General features: G+C 36.2%; 1 protein-coding gene across 1 annotated transcript in view; it reads left to right on the top strand.

Annotated features, from left to right (window-relative positions):
* The window catches only part of ptprz1a (protein tyrosine phosphatase receptor type Z1a), a 76596-nt gene that overhangs the window by 38165 nt on the left and 13723 nt on the right, over positions 1-24708 (top strand). Inside the window, 11 exon segments of the mRNA XM_051099874.1 lie at positions 1199-1265; positions 3732-3889; positions 8412-8562; positions 12247-12431; positions 12527-12653; positions 14389-14429; positions 14535-17187; positions 18569-18713; positions 20473-20558; positions 22820-22905; positions 24646-24666. Coding sequence (XP_050955831.1) covers positions 1199-1265; positions 3732-3889; positions 8412-8562; positions 12247-12431; positions 12527-12653; positions 14389-14429; positions 14535-17187; positions 18569-18713; positions 20473-20558; positions 22820-22905; positions 24646-24666 — 3720 coding nt within the window.

Raw genomic sequence — 24708 nt, 5'->3', positions numbered from 1 at the left:
TACAGTTTTAAGATGAGTGATGTTTGTTTCTCCCTTATTGCAATACTCAACTGTTTTATTTTGAGATAAAAACAAATATGTGGTTCATGTGTGTCGCACCATAGGACATTACGTTACACCATGGGACATTATGTCAAACTAAAGGGCAGAAATGGTAGTTATTAAAGTATTTCTGTTTCATTTTGAACATGTCAAAAGACAAAGAAAGTTTGGACAAAGAAAGCTCTGATGTGTCCATAGTGGTTAAATTATATAATTCATTTGGGTCTTTGGTTTCATTCTATTATTTGTTCCAGAGCAAATATTTTTGGCTGAGGGCAAAATCTAAAGTTCTATTTTATATCATTTTAATGTTGTATATCAAAGTGGTGCTTGGCTTTGAACTTTTGACTGAATTGCCTAGGCCTTGTGCCTACAGTCGAATCAAAGCCGTGCTGATATACAGCCATATTGTTCTGCTACTCGTGTGACATTGCTCATATACAGTACATTTCAAGTTTATTATTCATACCTTGGCTGGTTAGCTAAAAGAAGACAAATGTAATTCATAATTTAAATCAAGTTTTTAGATATTTGTACTGGAAAACAAAACAAAATTCTTAAGAGATTTTAACATTTTAAATCATTTTATATTATGGTTTTGCTGTTTCACCATAACATACTTACTTGCTTTATGTATTGAACATCCTCACTCCATCAAATTAATAATCTTAGACAGGCTTACGCATTCTTCAAAACCTTACCACACCCCCGCCCAGCATTTAGCCTGAGGTACAGTGCATTTTCATAAATCCTCCTCTTTACACAGTGTTTTGATGAAAAGGACTGACAGGATGTTACCATAATGTGTTGCTAAATCTTCCTAATATGTAGGCTTCTCCATTAGGATATTCTGGTATTCTTCATGAAGTTGTGTGCTCGTATATTGTGTTGTTTTGTCAGTTTGGTGCTGCATGTTTTGAGAGTGTAGCTTGTATGAACATGTTGTATTTTAAAAGCAGTTAGATGTGGTTAAGATAAAAGACGACACATTTTTTCAATGAAAACTAAAATCCATTTAGCCTAAAGAGGAAAGAAAAAAAATTGAAATGCTCAACAAGCACATGTGTAGTATTCAGGTGTCTACATTCTTTTGTGTCATGTATCTGCTGCATTTTTCTTGATTTTTTTTTTTATTTTTAAATGGTTCTCTCCACAGATAAATACCGTGGATAATGAAAACTACATGGCGATCATTGACGCAGTCAACAGCGTCAGCCGTTATGGTATATACAATATTCATTTCTATTTCCAGGTGTCATATTCTACACGTTTGCGAAATATTACAGGAAAATCCTGTTTTCCATGAGACCCCTTTAAGCTGTCCAAATGCCCTTAAAGTGACAGCTCACCTAAAAAAGAAAACTGTGTCATCATTTAATCACTTTCAAACCTGTGTGACTTTCTTCTGAGGAATTTAAAAGCATAAATTCTGACTGTGTTAGTCGCTCTTTTCTGTAAAATGATAACAAATGGAAAAAAGCACCATAGAAGTGGTTCATACGATTTATGCTCTATATTCCAAGTGTTCTGAAGGAAGAAGCTTTCTTTGACGAGCTGACTAAAATTCCTTTCTCCACACGAAATAGTAAGCCATACAGTAGGGCTGCACAATTAATCGAAGGCGATTGTCATGCACATTTTTTCCAGTGAATCCGGTTGTGTAATCAGTAGTAAATCTCCAGCAGGTGCTTTCAGATGGAGCAGCATTTAGTACACAGAGCCGTAGTTCACTGAAGAGCTACGCTATATCACGTTCATTATCGCAGACGATTATGAAATCAAATCGTTTGTGATAATGACAGCTGTTTGCGTAGCTTCTCAGTGAACTACAGCTCTGTGTAGAAATGCTGCTACATCTGAAAGCATGTGAAAATACCACATTTAATAACATGTTTTTACTCCAAATGCTTCATAACATCAGTCGAGTGTTTGAAATAAATCCTTTTGTGAGATGATGTGGCTTTGTACATAGAATAAGGCACGAATAGTATCCATAGTATTTTAAGCAGTGACAAAGGCATTGCATTATTATATACTTTTTATAAGGGAAATTATAATAAGAAGAACTCAGATAAACCATATATTGTTGTAGTCATGTGTTTATTAGTCATGTTGAATCAATGAAAGCAGTTAAATTTAATGTTTATTCAGCTGCAGCGATCGTGTCTTTTTACGATTACGATGAGCAGCTTTTGATTAATCGCGATTGTGATTTCATTTCGATTTATCGTGCAGCCCTACCATACAGGTTTGGAATGACATTAAAGGAGAAGTCCACTTCCAGAACAACAGTTTACAAATAATTTACTCAACCCCTTGTCATCCAAGATGTTCATGTTTTTCTGTCTTCAGAAATTATGGTTTTTGAGGAAAGCATTTCAGGATTTTTCTCCTTATAATGGACTTCAGTGGTGCCCCGATTTTGAACTTCCAAAATGTAGTTTAAATGCAGCTCTAAACGATCCCAGCCGAGGAAGAAGGGTCTTATCTAGCGAAACGATCGGCCATTTTTTTTGAAAAATAAAAATGTGTATACCTAAGCACAAAAGTTTGTGTAGCACAGGCTCTGGGATGTGCGTCCACGATGCTACGAATTAGTGATGGGTCGTTCTTGAGCGATTCTTTCATTTTGAACAAATCTTCAATGTGACTCGGGAAGAACGAGTCGTCTCGTGGAGTGATTCATTCAGTCGTGCATGCGCAACATCCTATTAGATTCTGTACTGGAATTAGTTCACCTGTTTCGAGTCTTCAGGTTTTACGAGTCATTCGTTCATCTTATGGGGCTGGCACGTGATGAACGAACGAATCAAACCCGAAAACTTGTCAGATAAGAGGTGAAGTGAGCTAATCATAAAATAAAGACCCAGGTAAACAATAAATTAATCTTTTCTGTTTCTTATAGCATTATAGTTTTGTCTTGTTTGTAGTGTGATCAACGTTTGTGTAAGCAGTAGATGTGTTAGGGAAGTTACTTGCACGTTCTTAGTCTTTGTGCGTTCGCTTTGTAAACACTGGGTCTGTAGTTCCGTGTGACTTTTCGATGTGATTCAATAGTACGTAGTGTCGTGAACATGCATCCTGTTCTACACCAGCTTTTGTGCTTAAAAAGTATAAAAAATGTATTTTCCAAAAAAAATGATTGTTTCTCTAGATAAGACCTTTCTCCGTTTAGAGTCCTTTGAAGCTGCATTTAAACTACATTTTGGAAATTCAAAATCGAAGTCCATTATATGGAGAAAAATCCTGAAATGTGTTCCTCAAAAACCATAATTTCTTCACGACTGAAGACAAAAAGACAGAAGAGCATCTTGGATAATAAGGGGGTGAGTAAATTATTTGTGAATTGTTGTTCTGGAAGTAGAGTTCTCCTTTAAGCTGTGTAAATAATGACTATGTTTACATGGACATCAGTAATCTAATTATTTATCTTGCTCTGAATAAGACAATATTATGATTAAAGTGTTTACATAAGTTGGTTTTAGAATATTTTTAACGAAAGCTTCAAGTGCAGTTAATTATTTGTCATGCTATCTGTGTAAACAGATGATAGCGTTGCCATCAAACAGTTAATCACTGCCGTGTGTGTGTCCTGTCACAAAATACAGCGAAAAGTCCTACATGACGGTAATAGTGTGATTGACACAATTGTGATTCTAATATGAACTATTCCTGTTTTCTCTGGTCAGGAAAGAGTGGCCCCGTATCTCCGTTCACCCTGCAGGGTGTCCTACCCAACTCCACAGAGAAGTACTTCATCTATAACGGCTCTCTGACCACCCCACCCTGCTCTGAGACCGTGGAGTGGATTGTCTTCAAAAACAGGGTGACCATCTCAGATGTTCAGGTCAGTATAATGGACAGTTTTAGAGCAGTGACCTGCTCGCACCTATTTCTGGAATTGCATGTGTTAAGTTGGGGACACACTACACGACTAGCAGAAACATTCTAAGACTGACCTGAACACACTTAACGACTGGAACAGATTTTAGTCTTTGACAATCGGAAAGGAGCACAAACCTAATGACTGAGTCGCTCCGCTTCACAACACAATTAACGAATGGCAAATCATGACTGGACAAATTCTGCCAAACCAAAAAAACAAAACAAAAAGCTCACAAAAACCGCAGCATCTACCCTGGCTCCAGCAACTGCTCCTGATCCACCAAATACAACACTGCAGACACAGCACCGGCGCTTTTATTTGAAACCTGTTTTACCTATTGAAACGTTAAGGTTTGTTTTAATGTTCTTAATTAATGCTTAATATAACAGAAAACATTAGCCTTCCGGCTATATGTTGGTGTTCCTAATAAATGTCACAGTCTTGAATATGTTTTGATTAAATCTGATGCTTCTCTGTCTTGGAATTATTAGACACATTTCATTATGTCTTTTCAAATGCCTAGGTCTGTTAATTCTGTTTAATTTCCTTAATTATAATATTTATAGCGCTATTTTTAAACATTTATTCAAGCAATAATATATTAATTCATGTAGGCTATGTTTAAAATCAGGGATTAAAAATAAATTGGTTCTAAGTAAAAACGGTAGGTTATTATTATTTTTTTTTTTTACATTTCCCGAAAATGAAAGGAACAAAATAAAACATTACTTAATAAATTTAAGGCACTATAATTTCCCTGTTCATCTGGTACAACTATTATAGCTATATAATAAATATATAGAGAAAAAAATTATTTCATCATATTCGTGATTTATGAATTTATGAAAACTTTTGAAGTATAGCTAGGCTATTTGTTATGTTTGCATATTCATTATGAAGAAAATTCGTTAGCCTAGCCCAAAGTTGATTTAATATTGTTCATAAGAAATTTTAAGAAGTTAAAAGTTTTTTAATTAGCCTGTAGTCTAAAGATAGGGCTATAGGATTTTTTTCTTAACTTTCATATAACATACAGATCGAAGTAAAATAATTCTTGATAATCTTTAAAATGAGAGAATCACTGATATAATTTAGGGTATACTTCCTTTGACTGCATGAAAATGACACTAACTCGTTGACATATGAATTAAAAGACAAAAAAATAGATCACAACAAGAACAATCTGTACTTTTTTTGTAATCAAGACATTTTTTTATTGACGTTACATTTATTGACGTTAAATTACAAAATGAATGCCGAATGATGTTTGACAGTGAACGCATCTCCACTGCATCTAATCGCTGGTGTCAGTCGCAAATATTAAATGTTTAAAAAAATCTTCGTGCAAAAGACTGGTTCTTGAATTCTAAGATTACAATTTTTAGTCACCACACATTATGCGACTTTTTGTGCCAACTACAAACAGCGACTGAGCCTGACTGGAACAGACCGTGTCCGACTAGGCATGAGAGTCGTGTAGTGTGTTCTCTGCTTTATATACAGATTTAAGGGGTTGTTCACCCATAAATGAACAGTATGTCATCATTTAAGGCTTTTAAGTTCAAAATGGACACAAAAGCATTATTAAAGTGCTCCATTCAACATTCCAGGTCTTCTAAAGACAACTTGACACATGTCCAAACTTTATATTGACTAGTTTTATGATACTTTTTGATTTTTCAGTTGTATTGGAACTGCTTGGAAAAGAATGGCAAGCACATTATTTAAACTTCCCATGTGGTGTTTCACTTGAAGAAAGTCATACAGGTTTAGAAACTACATTTTTGGGTGAACTCTTAATGAAGGCTTTGAGCCAGCAGACGACAAACAGTGGAGACAAACTCTGTTTTTGAGCTCCAAGTGCTGACAGATTGAAAGATGAGGTCAAAATGAGACAAAAACACTACTGACAACAATCGCTGAATGTCAATAAACACATTTCACCCATAAATAATGCAAAATACCTTGTTTTGTCTTGCACAAGTTCAATGAGTAATTCAAAACCTGCATTTCTGGCTCATTCTAATGATAAGTATTGGGAACAAACAAACATGTATGTTGTTCTGGAAGACCAACGCAATAATTTCACTACCAAAAAAGGGATTCGGCTGTTTTCCTACTTAAAAACCCCTGAGGCCATCTTCACCTGAAGTAATATTGTGACTGTGGCGTCTGTTTGTCATTTGGCATCTGTTGCGTAACACTGACACATACTCTTAGGAACTGAAAACAATTAGCTAGTAGTGGGACACAAGCCCAAACACGATCGTACAAATATCAATTAGAATTCTCGAGTTTCATCTTATATTGACAGATGATAGATCCGTTTAGTTTCCTGTGTATGTTTTTACATTGAATTTGACTTCTTAGAAATCTGTTTAGTCATGTCCAGTAATTATGATAGTAGCTGTGCTTTTGGCACTAAACAGTAAAGTTCACAAAAGAGGAAGTCAACAACATTTTTGATTATTGTAATGGTGGATGCCACACATTCAAAAGCAAGCTGTCATTAAATGAAATTAGAGGGAGTGAGTGTAGAGTTACATGTCACAAAAGAGCGTAAATGCTTAAATACGGCCTTTGTGTTGTTTGTCATCCAGTCTGGGGTTGTTGCCCTCGAGTGACTTGCAAGTCGATACAAGCTACTGAAACACATGGTGAAAGCAGGAGTTTTACCGCAAGGTAAAACAACCCACGCCTGTCGACGTCACAATGGGAATGACATTGACTCATACACACATTAAAGAGCAGCTTTGATGTCTGAACACAATAGTGGACGTCTCGCCGCTGGGCTACACTGTGTTTGTACTGTGTGTAGTAGTCTATATAATGTGTAGAGATTCAATATTTATGTTTTAGGAAGGTAAGTTTAAGCCTTGTAATACTAAGTTGTAAACAGGAACATAGCAGTTTATCATCACATGTAAGTTACATCATCTTTGCTAACATATGTATATCTTATATAATTAATTATTTAGCATAACTATATTATTGTTAGTCTGTGTTTTAGTAGAAGGGATTTTAAGCGAATCTTTCTGCAGGTTACATCAATATGCGGTAGGTGGAGTTTTTATGAGTCACTGCATCAATCACTTTGAACAAACGACTTTTTTCATTCAGGAACAAACAAGTCTGTCTTCATGAGTAAGTTAATCATTCACTCACATGAATTGTTCAAAATTACAGATTCACTCGGGATTCGACAAGTCTGTTTTATCAGTGAGTCATTGAATCATTCACTAAACCAATTCCTTCAAAGGCAGCTATATCCCAATTTGCATACTATCTGCCTAAAAAACACAAAATTTAAAAAATTTGAAATTAGACATCTTGAATGCAAGAGTGGATAGTATACAAACTGAATCCACTTAACCAGTTTGTTTAATAACATTGATTCATTCAGGAATGAACAAGTCTATTTTAATGAGTGAGTATTGAATCATTCATTCAACCAATTTGTACCATAACACTGATTCATTCAGGAATGAACAAGCCTGTTTGCATGAGTGAGTGATTCATTCATTCAACCAATTTGTTCGATAACACAGATTCATTCAGGAATGAACAAGTCTATTTTCATGAGTGAGTGATTCATTCATTCAACCAATTTGTTTGATAACACAAATTCATTTAGGAATGAACAAGTCTGTTTTCATGAATAAGTAATTCATTCATTCAACCAATTTGTTCGATAACACAGATTCATTCAGGAATGAACAAGTCTGTTTTCATGAATAAGTGACTCATACATTCAACCAATTTGTTCAATAACACAGATTCATTCAGGAATGAACAAGTGTATTTTCGTGAGTGAGTTAGTGAATTATCCACTCACCCATTTAGTTCAAAAACTCTTGATTCATTCAGGAATAAACGAGTCTGTTTTCATGAGTAAGTGAATTATCCACTCAACCAATTCATTCACTAACACCGATTTATCCAGGAATGAACAAGTCTGTTTTCATGAGTGCGTAAGTGAATTATTCACTCAACCAGTTCTTTTAATAACACTGATTCATTCAGGAATGAACAAGTTCGTTTTTCATAAGTGAGTAAGTGAATCATTCATTCAACCAATTCATTCAAAAACACAGATTCATTCATGTCTCTACTGATAGAAGAGTCACTCAATCATTCAATATGTTAAAAAACACCTCCATCCCAACTTGAATACTATACAACCTAAATGGTATTCAGGATTAGAATTCTTGAAATGATTTAGGGTGGATAGCATGTAAATTGGATTTATTCAGGAACAAACAAGAATGGCATGTGCAAAACATATGTGCAACAGTCAAACACATCTGTTTAGTGCAAGTTTCATACTCCTGGTCTTAATAGTCAGACTAATGAAGATGTTATGAAGAGTATTTATTTTATATAACAACAATACTAGCTGTTTTTCTGTTTCAAACCCCTTCAGAACACAGAAACAGTTGTTTCCAGTTTGTTTTTTAATCCGCGTCACCATATGTGTCCACAGTTGGAGATGTTCTGTGAAGTGATGACCATGCAGCAGGCTGGATATGTCATGCTTATGGACTACCTGCAAAATAACTACAGAGAGCAGCAGGAGCAATTTATGGGACAAGTCTTCTCATCCTACACTGGCGTCGAGGAGGTCCACACTCCTAGTACGTACTTCACAAAGACACGTACACGCATAAACAAACTAGGATAGCATGCGTCTGGAATCATTCATTCTTAAGGACTTAAAGCAGTCAGGCAGTTTGAGGGTCATGGATCCAATTAGCCTCCAACATGATTCTAATCCCAAACAACTGCTTCTCAATTAAATAAGCTTTCTATTTTTATACGACGAAGCCCTCCAGACATTTTCCTACTTTCTATTTATAAGTATAGACAGACATTTGGCCCATTTTTAGCTATATGCAATGCTTTCATGACCCTTTATGGATATTTCTCTGTTTTATCTTTTAAAAACCCAACAAAGCGCTGTTTTTCAATTATTTAATTTTTAATAACAAATATATAAAATTGGAGGCAAATGGATTTTTTTTTATTTTGAAAAATCAGAGATCGATTAGTCTGACCTGTTCATTTTAAAGAACCACTTTCAGATCCAAACTGGTTTGCTCTTAGACTTTCCACTTTAGCAGATCGTTGGTGAAACATCGATGCCCCCATTTCAGAATCCTCCGCTACAGGGTGAACTGGCACGTTTGGCACGTGGGAGTTGTTTTCACAGAGGCCATCGGCAATGGAAAATGTCCCACTTGTGTCCTTTCAAATTCAAATACGCTCCAACCTGTGTCTAAGCTTAAATCATCGCCTGGGGAATGTCATTTACAACCTTAATGCTGCATTATTACTTTGTAAAGACTGGCTGGTTACTTATGACTTCATTTAAACCCTGGGAAATATGAAATGTGAAGGTGGCAATGTGCTTAAAAAGAATTCAGTTCCAAGCTTTACGCTCATCAGTTTGGATTATTGATATTCATTGTTGGATTTGCAATTTTCTGTAAGTGTTTCACTATATATATCATTCTGATGGGTGTCTTTCATATACTAAGTGACTGGTGCAATCTCAGAATAACACAACAGGGGAATGTTAACCCAAAAGAAGGCAGACAAACCAGATTTGCTTAACCTCTCCTTCACTGTGCTCACAGTATTAACAGTGTTTGCTCACCACTATTCGGTCACATCAATCTCTCTGTCTCTCTCACGCTTTCTCTCTCTCTCTCTGGGTTGCATATCAAAACAGTTTTGAGTTGCTAGGAAACTGTCTCTTTCTGTTTGCCCCCTCACTTGCACAGGTTGAATTCAGTTCAAACTGTCCACACCTAATAGACCAAAATTGATGTTAGTGTGAAATGAAAGCGTAAATACATGCAAAGTGTGATTTTTACTTTTTTTTTAACATCAGCATTTACTTCTCCCCTTATTTATTATCATTGTTAATTAAAAGTGGTCTGTGTCACTTGCAATTTTAATAATTAGCTGTTTGATCTTAAAAGACTGTAGAAGTTTGTTTGAGATGAATGCAAGACATGACCTGTAAATGCGCACGTGTTCACTACCAAATGGAATTATGTCAGCATGAGGAAATTTGGGATGGAACCAATGCAAAACTCAACACTAAATGACATACAGGATGAAGAGAGCGTTTAGCATGACAGTAATCCAAAATAGTAATAATAATAGTCTTTAATACCAATAAAATGGCATAGGAAGACAATTAATATTGTGTTAGAAAGTCACAAAGTTCTGCATATGTTCTGCCACAATCCACACAAATGGTAAAAATATATTACACACATTATTGTACATAGTTTTCTTTCATAAAAATTTGCATAATTGAGATTTATCTATCTATCTGTCTATCTATCTATCTATCTCTAGTTTTATGTGAAAGTTTGGGAATCCCTTGCAGAATCTGTGAAAATGTAAATAATTTTAACGAAATAAGAGAGATACAAAATATATACATACAAAATGCATGTAATTTTTTATTTAGTACTGTCCTGTGTAATATATTTCATATAAAAGATGATTACATATAGTCCTAAAGAAGATTACTGAATGACTGACTGTTTTTTTGTTTTGTTATGGTTGTTCATGAGTCCCTTGTTTGTTCTGAACAGTTAAACTAAGCACTGTTCTCTCGAAAAATCCTCCTGCTCCTGCAGATTCTTCAGTTTTTCAGCATCTTTTGCATATTTGAACCCTTTCCAGCAGTGACTGTATGATTCTGAGATCCATCTTTTCACACTGAGGACAACTGAGGGACTCAAACACAACTATTAAAAAAGGTTCAAATATTCACTGATGCTCCAGAAGGAAACATGATGCATTAAGAGTTGGGGGATGAAAACTTTTTGAATTTGAAGATCAAAGTAAATACTTAATTTGTCTTCTGGGAAACATGCAAGTATGTTCTGTTGCTTCCAAAGGAGAAAAAAATATACGTCAACAAAAGAAGAAAAATTTGGACATTCATCATGTTCAAAAGTTTTCACCCCCAGCTCTTAATGCATCATGTTTCCTTCTGGAGCATCAGTGAATGTGGTGGTTAGTTCTTCATCTGTGCACTTTGGTTGAAAAAGGTAGGGTGAAAAACTCCATCTCATTTTCTCCTCCAACTTCAAATTTGTCCGACATTGTTGTTTTACCTTTTTTGTTAAGAGTGTTTGATTTTCTTTGCACATTCGCTTTGTAGACACTGGATTGGTACTTCAGCCTACGTCATGCGTGACCTTTCCAATGTGATTTCGTAATGTGTGAGGTTGGGCTAGAGCAAGACAAGCATTTGTGGTTAAAAAGTATATAATATATGTCTCACTAGATAAGACCCTTATTCCTCGGCTGGGATTGTGCCCTCTGAAGCTGCACTGAAACTGCAGTTTGGACCTTCAAACACTTATCCCCATTGAAGTCCACTATGTGGAGAAAAATCCTAAAATATTTTCCTCAAAAACCTTAATTCCCTATCTATTGAAGAAAGAAAGACATGAACATCTTGGATGACATGGGAGTGAGTAAATTATTATCTAATTTTTATTCTGGAAGTAAACTAATTACTAAGTATCCTGTATGATTGGAAACCTCTTAGTTTCCCCGATAGTAGGCAGATGGTTTCATCCGTGGGTGTTTTCTGCCCTCTTGTGTTAGATTCTGATGGGTGGTGGTACACCAAAAACATTACACATCAGTCTGCTTTGTTATTGAGAACTCTGAGAGTGATGAAAATTATAAACCAGTGTTAAACCAGGCTATAATTTACCATATTCTGACCCAAAAATAGTAAAGACATTTAGAATGTTACAAAAGATTTTAAATAAATGCTGTTCTTTTGAACTTTCTCTTCATCAAAGAATCCTGAAAAAATGTATCACGGTTTTCACAAAAGTATTAACCAGCGCAACTGTTTTCAACAAAAAAATAATAATAAGAAATGTTGATTGAGCTACAAATCAGACATTGAAGACTGAAGTAATGATGCTGAAAATTCAGTTTGCTTCACAGAAATAAATTACATTTGTAAATATATTTAAAACAGAAAACTGTAATAATTAAAATTGTAATAATATTTCACAATATTCCTGTTTTACTGTATTTACTGTATCAAATATAGCTTAAAAGTGAGCATAAGCCTTTTAAAAAACCAAAAATCTTACCAAACCCAATGTTTTGAACGGTAGTGAATGAAATAGAAACATATGGATACCGTCCTTTCGTCTCATCTGGCATCATGTTTCTTTTTTATCGTTTCCTGTTCATTTTTGTATAATGTAAGAAAAGGTTCAAAGTGCATCATTTTAATACCTGTTTGTGTGTGTTTGCTGTTGTAGTTTGTAGTTCTGAGCCAGAGAATGTGCAAGCAAACCCTCATAATCACACCAGTATGCTTGTGATCTGGGAGAGACCACGGGCTGTTTATGACGCGAGCATAGAGAGATACTCCGTCACCTACCGGCCGTCCCAGGGCGATGATGAATCGGCCTTAGAGTACTTGACTGATGGAGACCAGGATGTGGTAGTTCATCAACATCAGATATTAATAAACACATTTTTATAATCAGGTCTGGATCGATTATCAGGTTCTGATAATCAGTTTTTTTTCACCACCAGGGGGCGATCATTCAAGACCTGTTGGCCAACACTAGTTACATGGTGCAGGTGGTTGCTGTGTGTACCAACGGTCTGTATGGCAGAGTGAGTGACCAGCTGACAGTGGACATGCCCCTGGATGATCCTGGTAAGACCAATCGCGCCCGCCGCCCTCGTATCCGTGGAGAATGAGTTTACAACACTCATGCCCCACATAGTTTGATAGTTTGATAGTGGACAAAAACCAAATGCTTCATGCTGTAGACTGATCCTTTGCAAACCAGTTACCTTGTCCAGAAATTGGTGTGGAAATGTAAACAATCCTTGAGTGGTTTACAGCTTTTAGACAGAAACATACTTTACACAAGTATGTGTTTATGTAAACAGATCTGAATGCTTAACCTACAGTATGTATTGTCCTATTGAACACACAGTTTGTGCTAATGGACAGTATTAAAGACTTTCTGACATGTTTTGGATTTCAGCAGTGCACTTTAGTTTGCATAGCTAGAAACATTTATGTTCACGTATTTGCATTTGCAGTTTCAGACTAAAAACCAGTACTGTAATGTATAGCGTTAAATCAGGCTAACACAAATGATTGCACATTTCAAAACAACTTAATAAATTGCTGGCAATTTCAGTAGAATATTTTAGCTTATAAAAAAAGTTTTAATTTATATTTATTTAAATGTTTTCATTAATTTGAACTGTGAACAGAATTTTTGTCTTTGTCAGTGTTCTTACACATCGTCTTGTAGGATTTTTTTCTTATTCTGTCTTCTGTCTGTCTTATCTTATACTTTGTCGTCACTGTCTGCATTTTGAATTCCTTTCTATATACTAAGATTTTTTTTTCTGTCTCTCACGAATTCTCATTTTCAATGGATCATTTGTGCTTTTGGTGTTCTTTTATAATTCATTGGAATGTTGGGTCTGTATTTTGCTTATTAATTTATAATAAACTTATCTGTCTCTCTAAGAATCCCTGTCATCATATTTCAGTGTCCATGGATATACGTGTTGTCATTTTCCAGTTGTCACATATTTCCTAAGTCACAAAACATTTTTTTTTTCATAATTTTATGAAAATATGTTTAAGAGTGAATTGGGTTTAATGGGTGAAATGGAGTCAGTCTATCTGATAAAATCATACATCTTGTACCTTTTAATGTTTCCATGCTTCACAAACCGATCTTGTCCACATATCACGAATCTCTGGGGTCTTTTCCACCATTTTCTGTCATTGAGTTTGATCCCATGACAGGTAAGAGCCTACAAGAGATTGTAAGCGCTCTCTATCTCTGTGTGCTGGGAGGCTTTTTAATGCATGAAGGTGTCCAAACTCTCCTGTTGTGTGATACAGTGACCCTCCGACCCAAAGATTGCTCCTATATGTTCTCTTTGTATTGAAGAATGACCTAAACTATTTGGTGGTGGCCTGGTTGACCTTTCCTTCCTTCTCAACCTCTGTATTCTCAACAGCAACAGAGAATTCCAAATGCCAAAAAAAGTCCCTTTAAGGCATGTGAAAACCAGTTTATGTGTTAGAGTTTTGTTCCTCAAACTTTTTCTTGTTCATTAAGAATGAAATTATAAACACTGATTGGTTTTCAGATGTATCTGAGGTGTGTACATGTGTTATGTGAAAATGTTTTCAGAATTGTTTTATTAAATTAAAAAGATTGACTGAAAATATTGTCACTATTGGATATGTTGATCAATTGTCTGTCTATTAAACAATAGTTCAGTATAATACCAGAATGGTCTAGTTTCAGTGTAATAGACATTGCTATAAAGAGTATAGAGCATACAGAACATACTAAATGTGAATCATTTACTCATGCAATGTTTTAACTCTTTTATATCTGCTTAATTTTCAGAAGCAGACAATGACTCTGACTCGTTTGAGTATGATGAAGAGGTAAATGTCAATGTTACTTTAGTGTATAGTTACTCAGGTGATTTTTTTTCTACAACAGAACTAAACACATCTCCTCTCTCTGTCTATCTCTTTCTTCTATTTCAGGAAGACTATCACATCAATCCCTTTTTGATCAGACCTGGCACAAATCAACTTCCATATCCCTTCCAAACCACCACAACTAGCCCAAGAGTTACTACAACACAGCGCCCGGTCCATCCAGTCTTTAAGACTACACCAAGGACTCATGAACAAAGATTCCCAGTAGAAGACTCCCAGAAGACTCATGATCATTATATTCCAGTGATATCCACAGATAAACCTACTGTGAAATACACAGACAAACCAACCATCCCCACAACCAGAGCCACAATTCTTGCTATAGATGTACATACCACTAGACCAGATGGTTCTCACATTGTAGCAGGTGTATCCTCAGAGTCCGATGGCCAAAGCAATACCTTCACAGATTCTCCAACAAGCGTAACTCCTGAAACAAGAGTCATCCCTAAAACAAGAGTCATCCCTGAAACAAGGGTCATCCCTGAAACAAGCATCACCCCTGACACAAGAGTCATCCCTGAAATAAGTGTCACCTCTGAAACAAGCATTGCCCCTGAAACAAAAGTCATCCCTGAAATAAGCGTCATCCCTGAAACAAGAGTCATCCCTGAAATAAGTGTCACCTCTGAAACAAGAGTCATCCCTGAAATAAGTGTCACCTCTGAAACAAGAGTCATCCCTGAAATAAGCGTCACCCCTGAAACAAAAGTCATCCCTGAAATAAGCATCACCTCTGAAACAAGAGTCATCCCTGAAATAAGTGTCACCCCTGAAACAAGAGTCATTCCTGAAATAAGCATTGACCCTGAAACAAGAGTCACCCCTGAAATAAGTGTTATCCCTGAAACAAGCGTCACCCCCGAAACAAGTATCACCCCTGAAACAAGCGGTACCCCTGAAACAAGAGTCATCCCTGAAATAAGCGTAATCCCTGAAACAAGCGTTACACCTGAAATAAGCAGAACCCTTGAAACAAGCGTAACCCTTGAAACAAGCATAACCCTTAAAACAGATGTAATATCACCTTCGATAGACATTTCAGAGGTTGAGGAAGTGACTCAACCTATAACTGACTCACACAGCTATGGGAAGAGTCCAGTGACTGTAGCCCCATTGTTTGAAATCCCAATGGAATCAACTTCCTCTACCTTCCCCCCAGAGGTCCCTCTGTGGCCTACAACTGCTAGCTTGCCTTTTCCAACCACTGCCGCTTTCAGCACTGTTCTGTTGCAGACCACCCAGCCGGTGTTTAATGGTGAGAGTGCCTCGTATGTCCCCTCTGTATCTGACACTTTGTCCTACGTGCATGCAAGTCCTGTGTCCCCCTATTCCTTAAGCAGTGTGTTGTCTGAGCCTATCCCTGACTGGGACATCCCGTACACTGTTTCCATGCAGGTGTATGGTGGTGCACAGTCTATCACCCCTTCCCCTTCCTACCCTACCCTGCTCCTCACTGGCTCTGTGTCTTTTTTAGACATGGAGCCTGTCTCTAGTGGTGGTTGTAATGATGATGATGGTGATGATGATAATTTATCTGGGTCCATCTCGGCTGACCCTCAGTGTAGAAGTACTCTTCCCCTTCCAACATTACCAAAAGTTGCTGCTTCAGTGGTCTCCATACAGTCAAGCTCTGAACATGACCTCTCCGAGTCTCCCAGTATTGTCTCCACGCTGAGCACTCTTGCGTATCTCCAGCCTTCAGTTCCTGTCTCTCTGATGACCACAAACCTTGACTCTGATGCTTCTCCCTCAGGTAGTGTTGGAGACTCTAGACTGCTGACGGAGTGGGTAGATTATTCTCTAGTAGCTCCTACATATAGTCAAGACAGTGGTGCATCTACTGAAATCTCTCTGCATGCCTCTTCTAACTTCCTGCTGCCCTCCTCTACTTCGGGATTGCCCCCTTGTAGTGGTCTCTTGGGTGACCTATCTAGTCCTGTAGAACATCATTTGTTCCTGTCCACCTCCAGTGCCGGTACTCTTCTGTGCAGAGACACAGACTTGGACCTCCACACTGAGGCTCTTTTGTCTACTCCCCCCATTTCAACCATGCCTTCTAGTGACCTCAGCATTTCTATTTCAGCCAACGTCAGCAGTGTTCCGCAAAGTGCAACTGGACAGTCCCAGGGAGCACCTGCTCCTGTAAGGTCTGCAAGTATTGCACCAACCTCTACTCCAGAATTCATATTCATCCCTACTCCTGTGGTACCTCCAACTGTTGCACCAACCTCTCCCCCAGAATCCATCTCAGTGGTTGCTCCCGTGGTGCCCCCAACTGTTGCAGTTCTCTCTGTTCCAGAGTTCAGTTCCATCCCTACACACTCTGCAGATGGACAGCTGGAAAACAGTGCCTCGGGCTGGGCTCTCGACTTAGATTGGGGCCAGAGTTCAGCATCAGGAGATGAGAGTATTGTCCCATACATCACCACTGCCACTCCTACAGAGGTAGCTCCTGAAGAGATGGATGATGGGAATGAAGAGCACTCTTCCTCCTTCTACTTCGAGGGTGAGAACGGGACAGAGAGCGAAGCTCCTGACTTCAGAGTCACCCTGCGTCCTAGCCCGTCCTGGACTCTAAGGGGGAGCGGGGAAGAAGAGAGCGGCTCAGGTGAAAACCTCACAGATAATGAGACATCTTCAGACTTCAGTATTCCAGAGCGCACAGAGAGAGATTCAGAGGAGGAACCAGTGGAAGGTAAAGCTCTCGGTTGTTGACGTCCATTCCTGAAGGTGCATCTTGATTTAGACATGCTCAGTGAAGCTTGATCAGTGAAGAGTCTTGAAGTACCTGAAAGCTCTTGCTGCAAGGACAACTAATCCATCCTAAAAATGCCATAAATCACCACAAATGTCACCTAAACAGCTAAAACCCCATCCAGAAAGTGTTCTGTAGAAGTTAGCTCACTGAGAAGGTAAGATCGAAGACCTCACTACAGCGTCTTTAATTAACATATACATCAGATCTTCTGACAAGTTAGGATAAAGGCCAACCATCATCCTAATTAGACAATCCCATCATCACAATATGTGTCTGATTCCTTGTCCCATGTGATTCCTGTGTGTCCTGTGTTGTGTTGCATGTTCTTCATGTGATAATTTGCTAAAATGTGTATTAGCATGCTCACATCTATCATCAGTAGCATACCAACAGCATGTTTTCCATCTCAAGTCAAATCCAAGATAGCTGGTTCTACATTTAGCCATTACTGTAGATTTAATGGGCTCAGTTTGTAGTGGGCTCATGTTTGATGATTGCTTGATGATTCCTCCATGGGATAACTTAGTCATTTCACTGTTTGTCCAGCAGAGAGCAGCAAATCTCTTGTGTTTGGTCACTAGTAGGTGACAGCTGGCAGTGGCAGCATTGTGTTTTGGCTGAGATGCCGAGGTCATCTCAGACAGTCCTAGGTCTTAATCTCTCAAACGTGTCTGTCTGCAGTGAATCATGACCTGTGAACTCTTTAGCTTCTTAGTGTCAGACCAACTCAAAACATATTTCTGATGAAATAGATTAAGTGGTGCTGTACCATTATAGGGTCTTTAAGAATCAAAGAGAAACTGAGTCAATAGCCTATGTGTCCGATAGCCTGAACTCAACATGTTAAAGAATAAACAATGGTTTTTAGTAATTTTATGCAGATTTTGAGTTACCAAAAACAGTTTTTATTATTGTTATTATCCACTTCATTATTTGTACCATACTGCATCTACTACATACTGTAGATATTCATTCGTTGTTTTTACATTGTTTTAAGCCATTTTTACTTTTTGAAAAAGTCATGTTATTTTAATTGTTTTTTTTTTCTTAGTTTTTGCATGTATTAAGGCCTACTGGTTTGCAAATGATGTCACCTTAGTGCTATAGTAAGATCATCCTTGATCTGTGTTATCTTTAGTATAATAGTTCCCCTTGACTTGAAGGTGTGTAAAACACATTTTATAAGGTGAGTTTGTTTGCAGTGTGGCGAATATGTTCGAGTCTGATAGGATACTGCATTTCCAATCAAAAACATTGATTACTGATGATGCTCTGATCTGAGTAAGGTGTTTTTTTAACCTGTTTTTTTAACCCATAGACGCTGGTAACAGCAGTCACGAGTCGCGGGTGGGCCTGGCGAGCAGTATTGAGCGCCAGAAGAAGGCTGTGATTCCTCTGGCTGTGGTCTCAACCCTCACCTTTTTGGGTCTCATCGTTTTGATTGGCATTTTTATCTACTGGAGGTAAGTCCTATAGGTAACAGCATCTTATTTGATACAGAATTGTATATTTAATACAAATGTAAAGAACATTTACATTTTTAATTTACATATATATATATATATATATATATATATATGTCTGTATTTAATGCAGTTGATGACCCTTGAAAATAAATCAAAATCAAATTAAATAATGTTTACATAACATTTTTGACACAAATAAAGGCAGTTAGTTTACATGTTACCTCATGAATCACAATTTTAAGTATTTGTAGGGCTGTCAAAGGCATAAAAAATAAAAGTTAGAGTTTGCCTAATTTATGTGTGTGTACTGTGTGTAATTATTATGTATATAAAAATACACACAAATTAATGTATGTATTTAAGAGAATTATGTACAAAATATTTTTATTTATATATATAATATAAATTATATTAAAAGTACAATAAATACATATACTTGTAAATATTTCTTGCATTTATATATACACAATAATTACACACAGTACACACACATATATTAGGCAAAGTTAATCTTTTATTTTGTATGTGATAAATGCCAACTAATTAATCGTTTGACAGCCCTAGTTTTTTTTGTGTGTGTTTAACGCTGTTTTCGGTTATGCATAGTCGGCCAGGATGCATGGAAAACAAAAATATATTTCTTATGAGACAGCTGCTTGTGATTTCTATCATATTGTTACTAATCCATAATCATAACAATCGTCGATAAGGAGGAGAAGGGGGAGCGGTGTGGCCCCATGAGGAGCGTGTTGTCTGTCTGTGATGGGGGTCTAATCTTGGGCACAGACCCAATCTCACACCCACCGGGTGAGGGACCACCTCAAAAGGAAGCAAGATAAACAAGCCATGATGTGGCGGTGGTCTCTGTGTGTGTGTGAAACCGCCCAGAATTCACACCAAAGCGGTAAAATTGGTCCTTCTACACCAGGATGAAAGTCTGAAATCCTGTTTACCGTCAGATATTCCCGACCGTGAAATAAGCAACTTTGGCAATCCCATCAAGAACACGTCTCAGATGTGTAAACAGTTTAGCGGCACAAGATTGTACATTTCTCATTCCGACGTGTCTCTTGCCCCTTCAGCATATTGCTCATGTTTGACTTTTTGTTGTTACACCGTGAAGATTTGCGAGGAGATTAAATCGGTAATCTTGGAGCCGGTGATTAAATCTCCGATACGCTGATCTGTTGTTTGTGGGCCTACAGGGAACACATGCTGCCAGGCTGGAGAAAGAACCTCCACGTGATTATGTTCAACACGACCAAGTCATGTTCATGTCTTGTTAGTGCAGCCGTGGGTGGTTCAATCTCAGCAGAACATGGGCATGTACGACTGCTTGTCCATCTGTAGCTACATGGTGCTCATTTGGAGAGCAGACAGATGCGCACTTAATGGGACGTCTTGAAATGTTAGCGTTAAATCTGTGTCGCCCATCATTGTGGCCACTAATCCCTTCCAAGAAGTTACCATTTTAGACAAAACAGTTAAGGAAGTCCTCTGGGTGATCCTGTTAAAAATGTGTTGTGGATTAGATTGAATATGGTTTTTGTGTTTATTTTGTAAGATTAGAGTTCAGTCTCAAGCACATATGTGGACAAGACAACAACATACAAATAATCAAAGCTTGTCTGTTAGAACCAGTGATTTTATGTGTTTTGTGTGAAGGTAATCGTGTCGTACTTCCACCTTACATGCTATTCAGTCAACAGTACTTATGTTATATAAATAGCAGAAAAAGTGTTTATTGCCGTTACAGGAAATGCTTTCAGACTGCTCATTTCTACATTGAAGACAGCACATCACCTAGGGTTATATCCTCCTCGCCATTGCTGAGCCCTACAGGTAGCACACACACTTTTTCATAATCATAATAGAGAGTTTCCATTGATACTAATGATATTGGTCAATTGCTTGATGCTCATTTTTTAATTTACTGTAATTCATTAAGTACTCGTCCTCATGTCGTTCCAAACCCGTAAGACCTTCGTTCATCTTCGAAACACTAATTTTTGATTAAATCCAAGAGTTGTCTGACCCTGCATAGACGCCAATGCAACTGACACGTTCAAGGCCCAGAAAGGTAGTAAGGACATCATTAAAATAGTTCACTTGACATCAGTGGTTCAACTGTAAATGTTATGAAGCTACGAGAATACATTTTGTGCACAGAGAAAATAGTGACTTTATTTAAAAAAGTAAAAATTTCTTCTCTGCCACACTATGTTTCGAAGATGAAAGGTCTTATGGGTTTGGAACGACTTGAATGCAAGTAATTAATGACAGAATTTTCATTTTTGGGTGAACTATATCTTTAATGACTTGAATACACCTTGTCAGTGGTGACTATGTTTTAAATTTCTGAATTACAATTATTAAAAAAATGTCAAGTGGTATGACTGTCCTGATATTATTATGAAGAAAAAAGTTAAAAAACTAATTAAATTATTCTGAAAAAAAAAACATTAAAAGTAGTTTGACATAACCTATTGCTATTATAATGTATTATATTAAATTATTTAAACAAAACTGCTTTTAACATTAAAAAAAACTGTCATGTGGTGCAAACAACTTGGAGAAAAAAAAAAACAACCAACAACAACAACAGACGATCATGATATCATAGAGATGACCCCTACTTGTGTAAAGTCAATAAGTCCTTTAAAATAACTGATCAGTGTCATGTGGTGCAACTCCCAAAAACTTAATGAGATGTTGACATTTGAAATTAATAATATTTGTTTATATAAATACCTTGAAAAATGCATCAAATACAAAACATATTGATTAAAATGTATTTAAAGTGTAAGGAAAATATGTTAATACCTTTTACTTGATGGTTAAACCGCATGACATTTTAGATTTAGAGTCATTTGGTCCCCAGTGTTTAGGGAAAAATTGACCCACGTGCAACTTTTTTCGGTTGCACTTTATTTTACTGAATTAAAATTCATTTTTTGACAAATTAAAAAAAAATGCCAAGTGGTACAACTGTCCTGACATTATAATGAAGAAAAAAGCTTCATTAAAAATTAATTCTAGAAAAGAAAACCTTAAAAGTAGTTTGACATAACCTATTACTATTACAGTGTGTTATATAAAATTATTTCAACAAAAATGCTTTAATATTTAAAAAACGGTCATGTGGTGCGACCACCTTGGAGAAAACAATAACAATCAAAGACAAAAAAACAATCATGATATAGAGATGACCCCTTCAGACTCTCTTGTGTAAAGGTCAGTAAGTCCCTTAAAATAACATATCAGTATCATGTGGTGCAACTCCCTAAAACTTAATGAGATGTTGACAGTTTAAATTCATAATATTTGTTTATATATACCTTGATGCATCAAATGCATCAAATACAAAAACTATTAATTAAAATGTGTTCAAAGTATAAGGAAAATATATAATACCTTTTACTTGATGGTTAAACCACATGACATTTTAGATTTAGAGTCATTTGGTCCCGTGTTTAGGGAAAAATTGACCCACGTGCACTTTATTTTACTGAATTAAAATTCATTTTTGACAAATTAAAAAAATGTCAAGTGGTACAACTTTCCTGATATTATAATGAAGAAAATAGGCTTGTTAAAAAAATAATTCTAGAAAAGAAAACCTTGAGAGTAGTTTGACGTGAACTATTACTATTATAATGTATTATATTAAATTATTTAAACAAAACTGCTTTTAATATTTAAAAAAAAAAAAGCTGTCAGGTGGTGCAACCAACTGGATTTAAAGTCATTTGGTCCCACTGTTTAGGGAAAACTAACCCACATGCAACTTTATCTGGTCATGTTATTTGTTTTACATAATTTTTGATCAGTGTATACCTTAAAAGTCAAAACTTAAATGTGACCTGGGCCACAAAACTAGTCTTAAGTAGCATGGATATATTTGTAACAATAGCCAACAATACATTGTATGGGTCCAAATGATTGATTCTGAAGATAATTTGTACATTTTCAACTGTAAATATATCAAAACTTCATTTTTGAGTTTTGTGGACCCGGGTCACAAATTATAATCATTCTCAAATAATAATTATAAATTAGTTTCACTGCTGTTTTGGTCATTAGACATGTCTTTACACTTCCAGGTGAACACGAACCCCAGTCAGTAAAGCAATTTGTGAAACACGTGGCTGCGCTTCACAACACCAACTCATTTTCTAGAGAGTTTGAGGTTCGTATCCCATCATCCCCCTCTCTTTTGACGCTCTTCTAGGGACAGCTGTCTCATGCGAGCCTTGATGTAGCAGATCACCATGTCATTAAGGCATGTCTTATAAATGAATTGTTTGGTTCATTCAGGCACGTATATTCACTCTCGTTCCATTCATGCGTGAACGCAGGTTGCTGTTAATAAATTAGAGTTATAATTAGGTCAGTAACGCACTCAGCTCTATGTTCCAGTCAGGTGCACAAAAAGACCCAGTTACAGCTTCATTAACATCAATCAGTGTCAGATTGTAGATTCTCAACGTAACATTAAATTATTCACACTTCATTAGATCATGCAAAAATCAGGCAAGCTTTAATTGGACACAAACGAGACAGTAAACCTAATTATTAGTTCTTGTCATAAGCCTACCTATGAAAAAGTGATGGATGTGTTTCAGAAGTTTCTGTTTGAGAAATGTGTTGCTTTTTGTGTCATGTTCAGGCTGAATGAAAGTTTATTTTAGTGATATGTGTTTTGTGGCATGCTAGTTACGTTAAACACCCGCACTGATACAAACTGTAGTGTTTGAATGCATGTTCTGTTCAATCCATGACAGCATGTCTTTGGATTCTGTCCATTTAGATTGATTATAATTGATATTTGTGGCTACGTTCATTCATACTGTAGTGAAAAAGCTTTTCAAAATCTTAGTTTATTAGTTAAGGTTTTTTATTTATTGAATTCACTAGATTAAACTAAATCATCAATTGAAAGTTCAGGATATCTCAAATCATTTTATATTTTATATTTGAGTATTTTTTTTTTACTAAAAAACAAAAAAGATTTGCATGGAAGCCTTTTTTGCCATGTAACCTCATAATTTGAACTTGGGGTTTTACTTCACAATTACAAATTTGTTTAATAGTTTTTCTCATAATAGCTACTATATTTCATAACTTTACATTTGCAATTATTTCTAAGTACTATTTTTCATAATTGCAACTTTATGTCTCATAATTGTGACTTTATATCTAATAATTGCCACTTTATTTTTTAAATGGAACTTTATATTTTTTAAATGGAACTTTATATCCCACAATTGTGACTTTTATTAATAATTGCATTTGCATTTTGTAATTGTGACTTAATTTTTTTTTTACAATTGCATCTATTTCTCATAAAACCTGCAATTATTTGTTATAATTGCGAATTTGCAATATATTGTAGAATTACAGGTCTTTTTTCGAACTTCATTTTTTCTAGTTGCGACTATATTTCACAATTACATGTTTTTTTTTTTTTTTTTTTTTTTTTACAATTGCACCTATTATAATTGCATCTTTATTTCTTGTAATTTAGCAGCTTTATTTATCAGCTGCAATTTTTTATTCGAATTACAACTTTTTTTTTTCTAATTGTGACTATATCTCACAATTACGTCTTTTTCATAATTGCAATTTTATATCCTGTTATTGTGACTGTATCTAACAGTCGTGACTTATGTCTCGTAATTTATTGGCTTTATTTAACAATTGAAATATAATTTCAAATTTACAATATATCTTAGAATTACAGCTTTATTTTTCATGCTTTATTGACCAATCAGCATCCAGAACTGAAACTTACAGGCAATAAACAAAGGTAAAATGAACAGAATCCAACTCAAGCTGTTGGTGCTTTTGCGTTGTGCTGTTTTGTGTATTTCTGGTGCACAGTTTGTCACTGTATTTCATTGCTTTTTGCATTCTCACCCCTTATTAGATATTGAAAGAGTATTTTGAGGTAAGCCACATCTCCCTTTAATTTGATAGCTTTAGCATGAAT

This window comes from Labeo rohita, chromosome 25 (assembly GCF_022985175.1).
Source record: "Labeo rohita strain BAU-BD-2019 chromosome 25, IGBB_LRoh.1.0, whole genome shotgun sequence".
In the NCBI taxonomy this organism is placed as follows: domain Eukaryota; kingdom Metazoa; phylum Chordata; class Actinopteri; order Cypriniformes; family Cyprinidae; genus Labeo; species Labeo rohita.
This window is presented reverse-complemented; position numbering and strand designations above follow the sequence as displayed.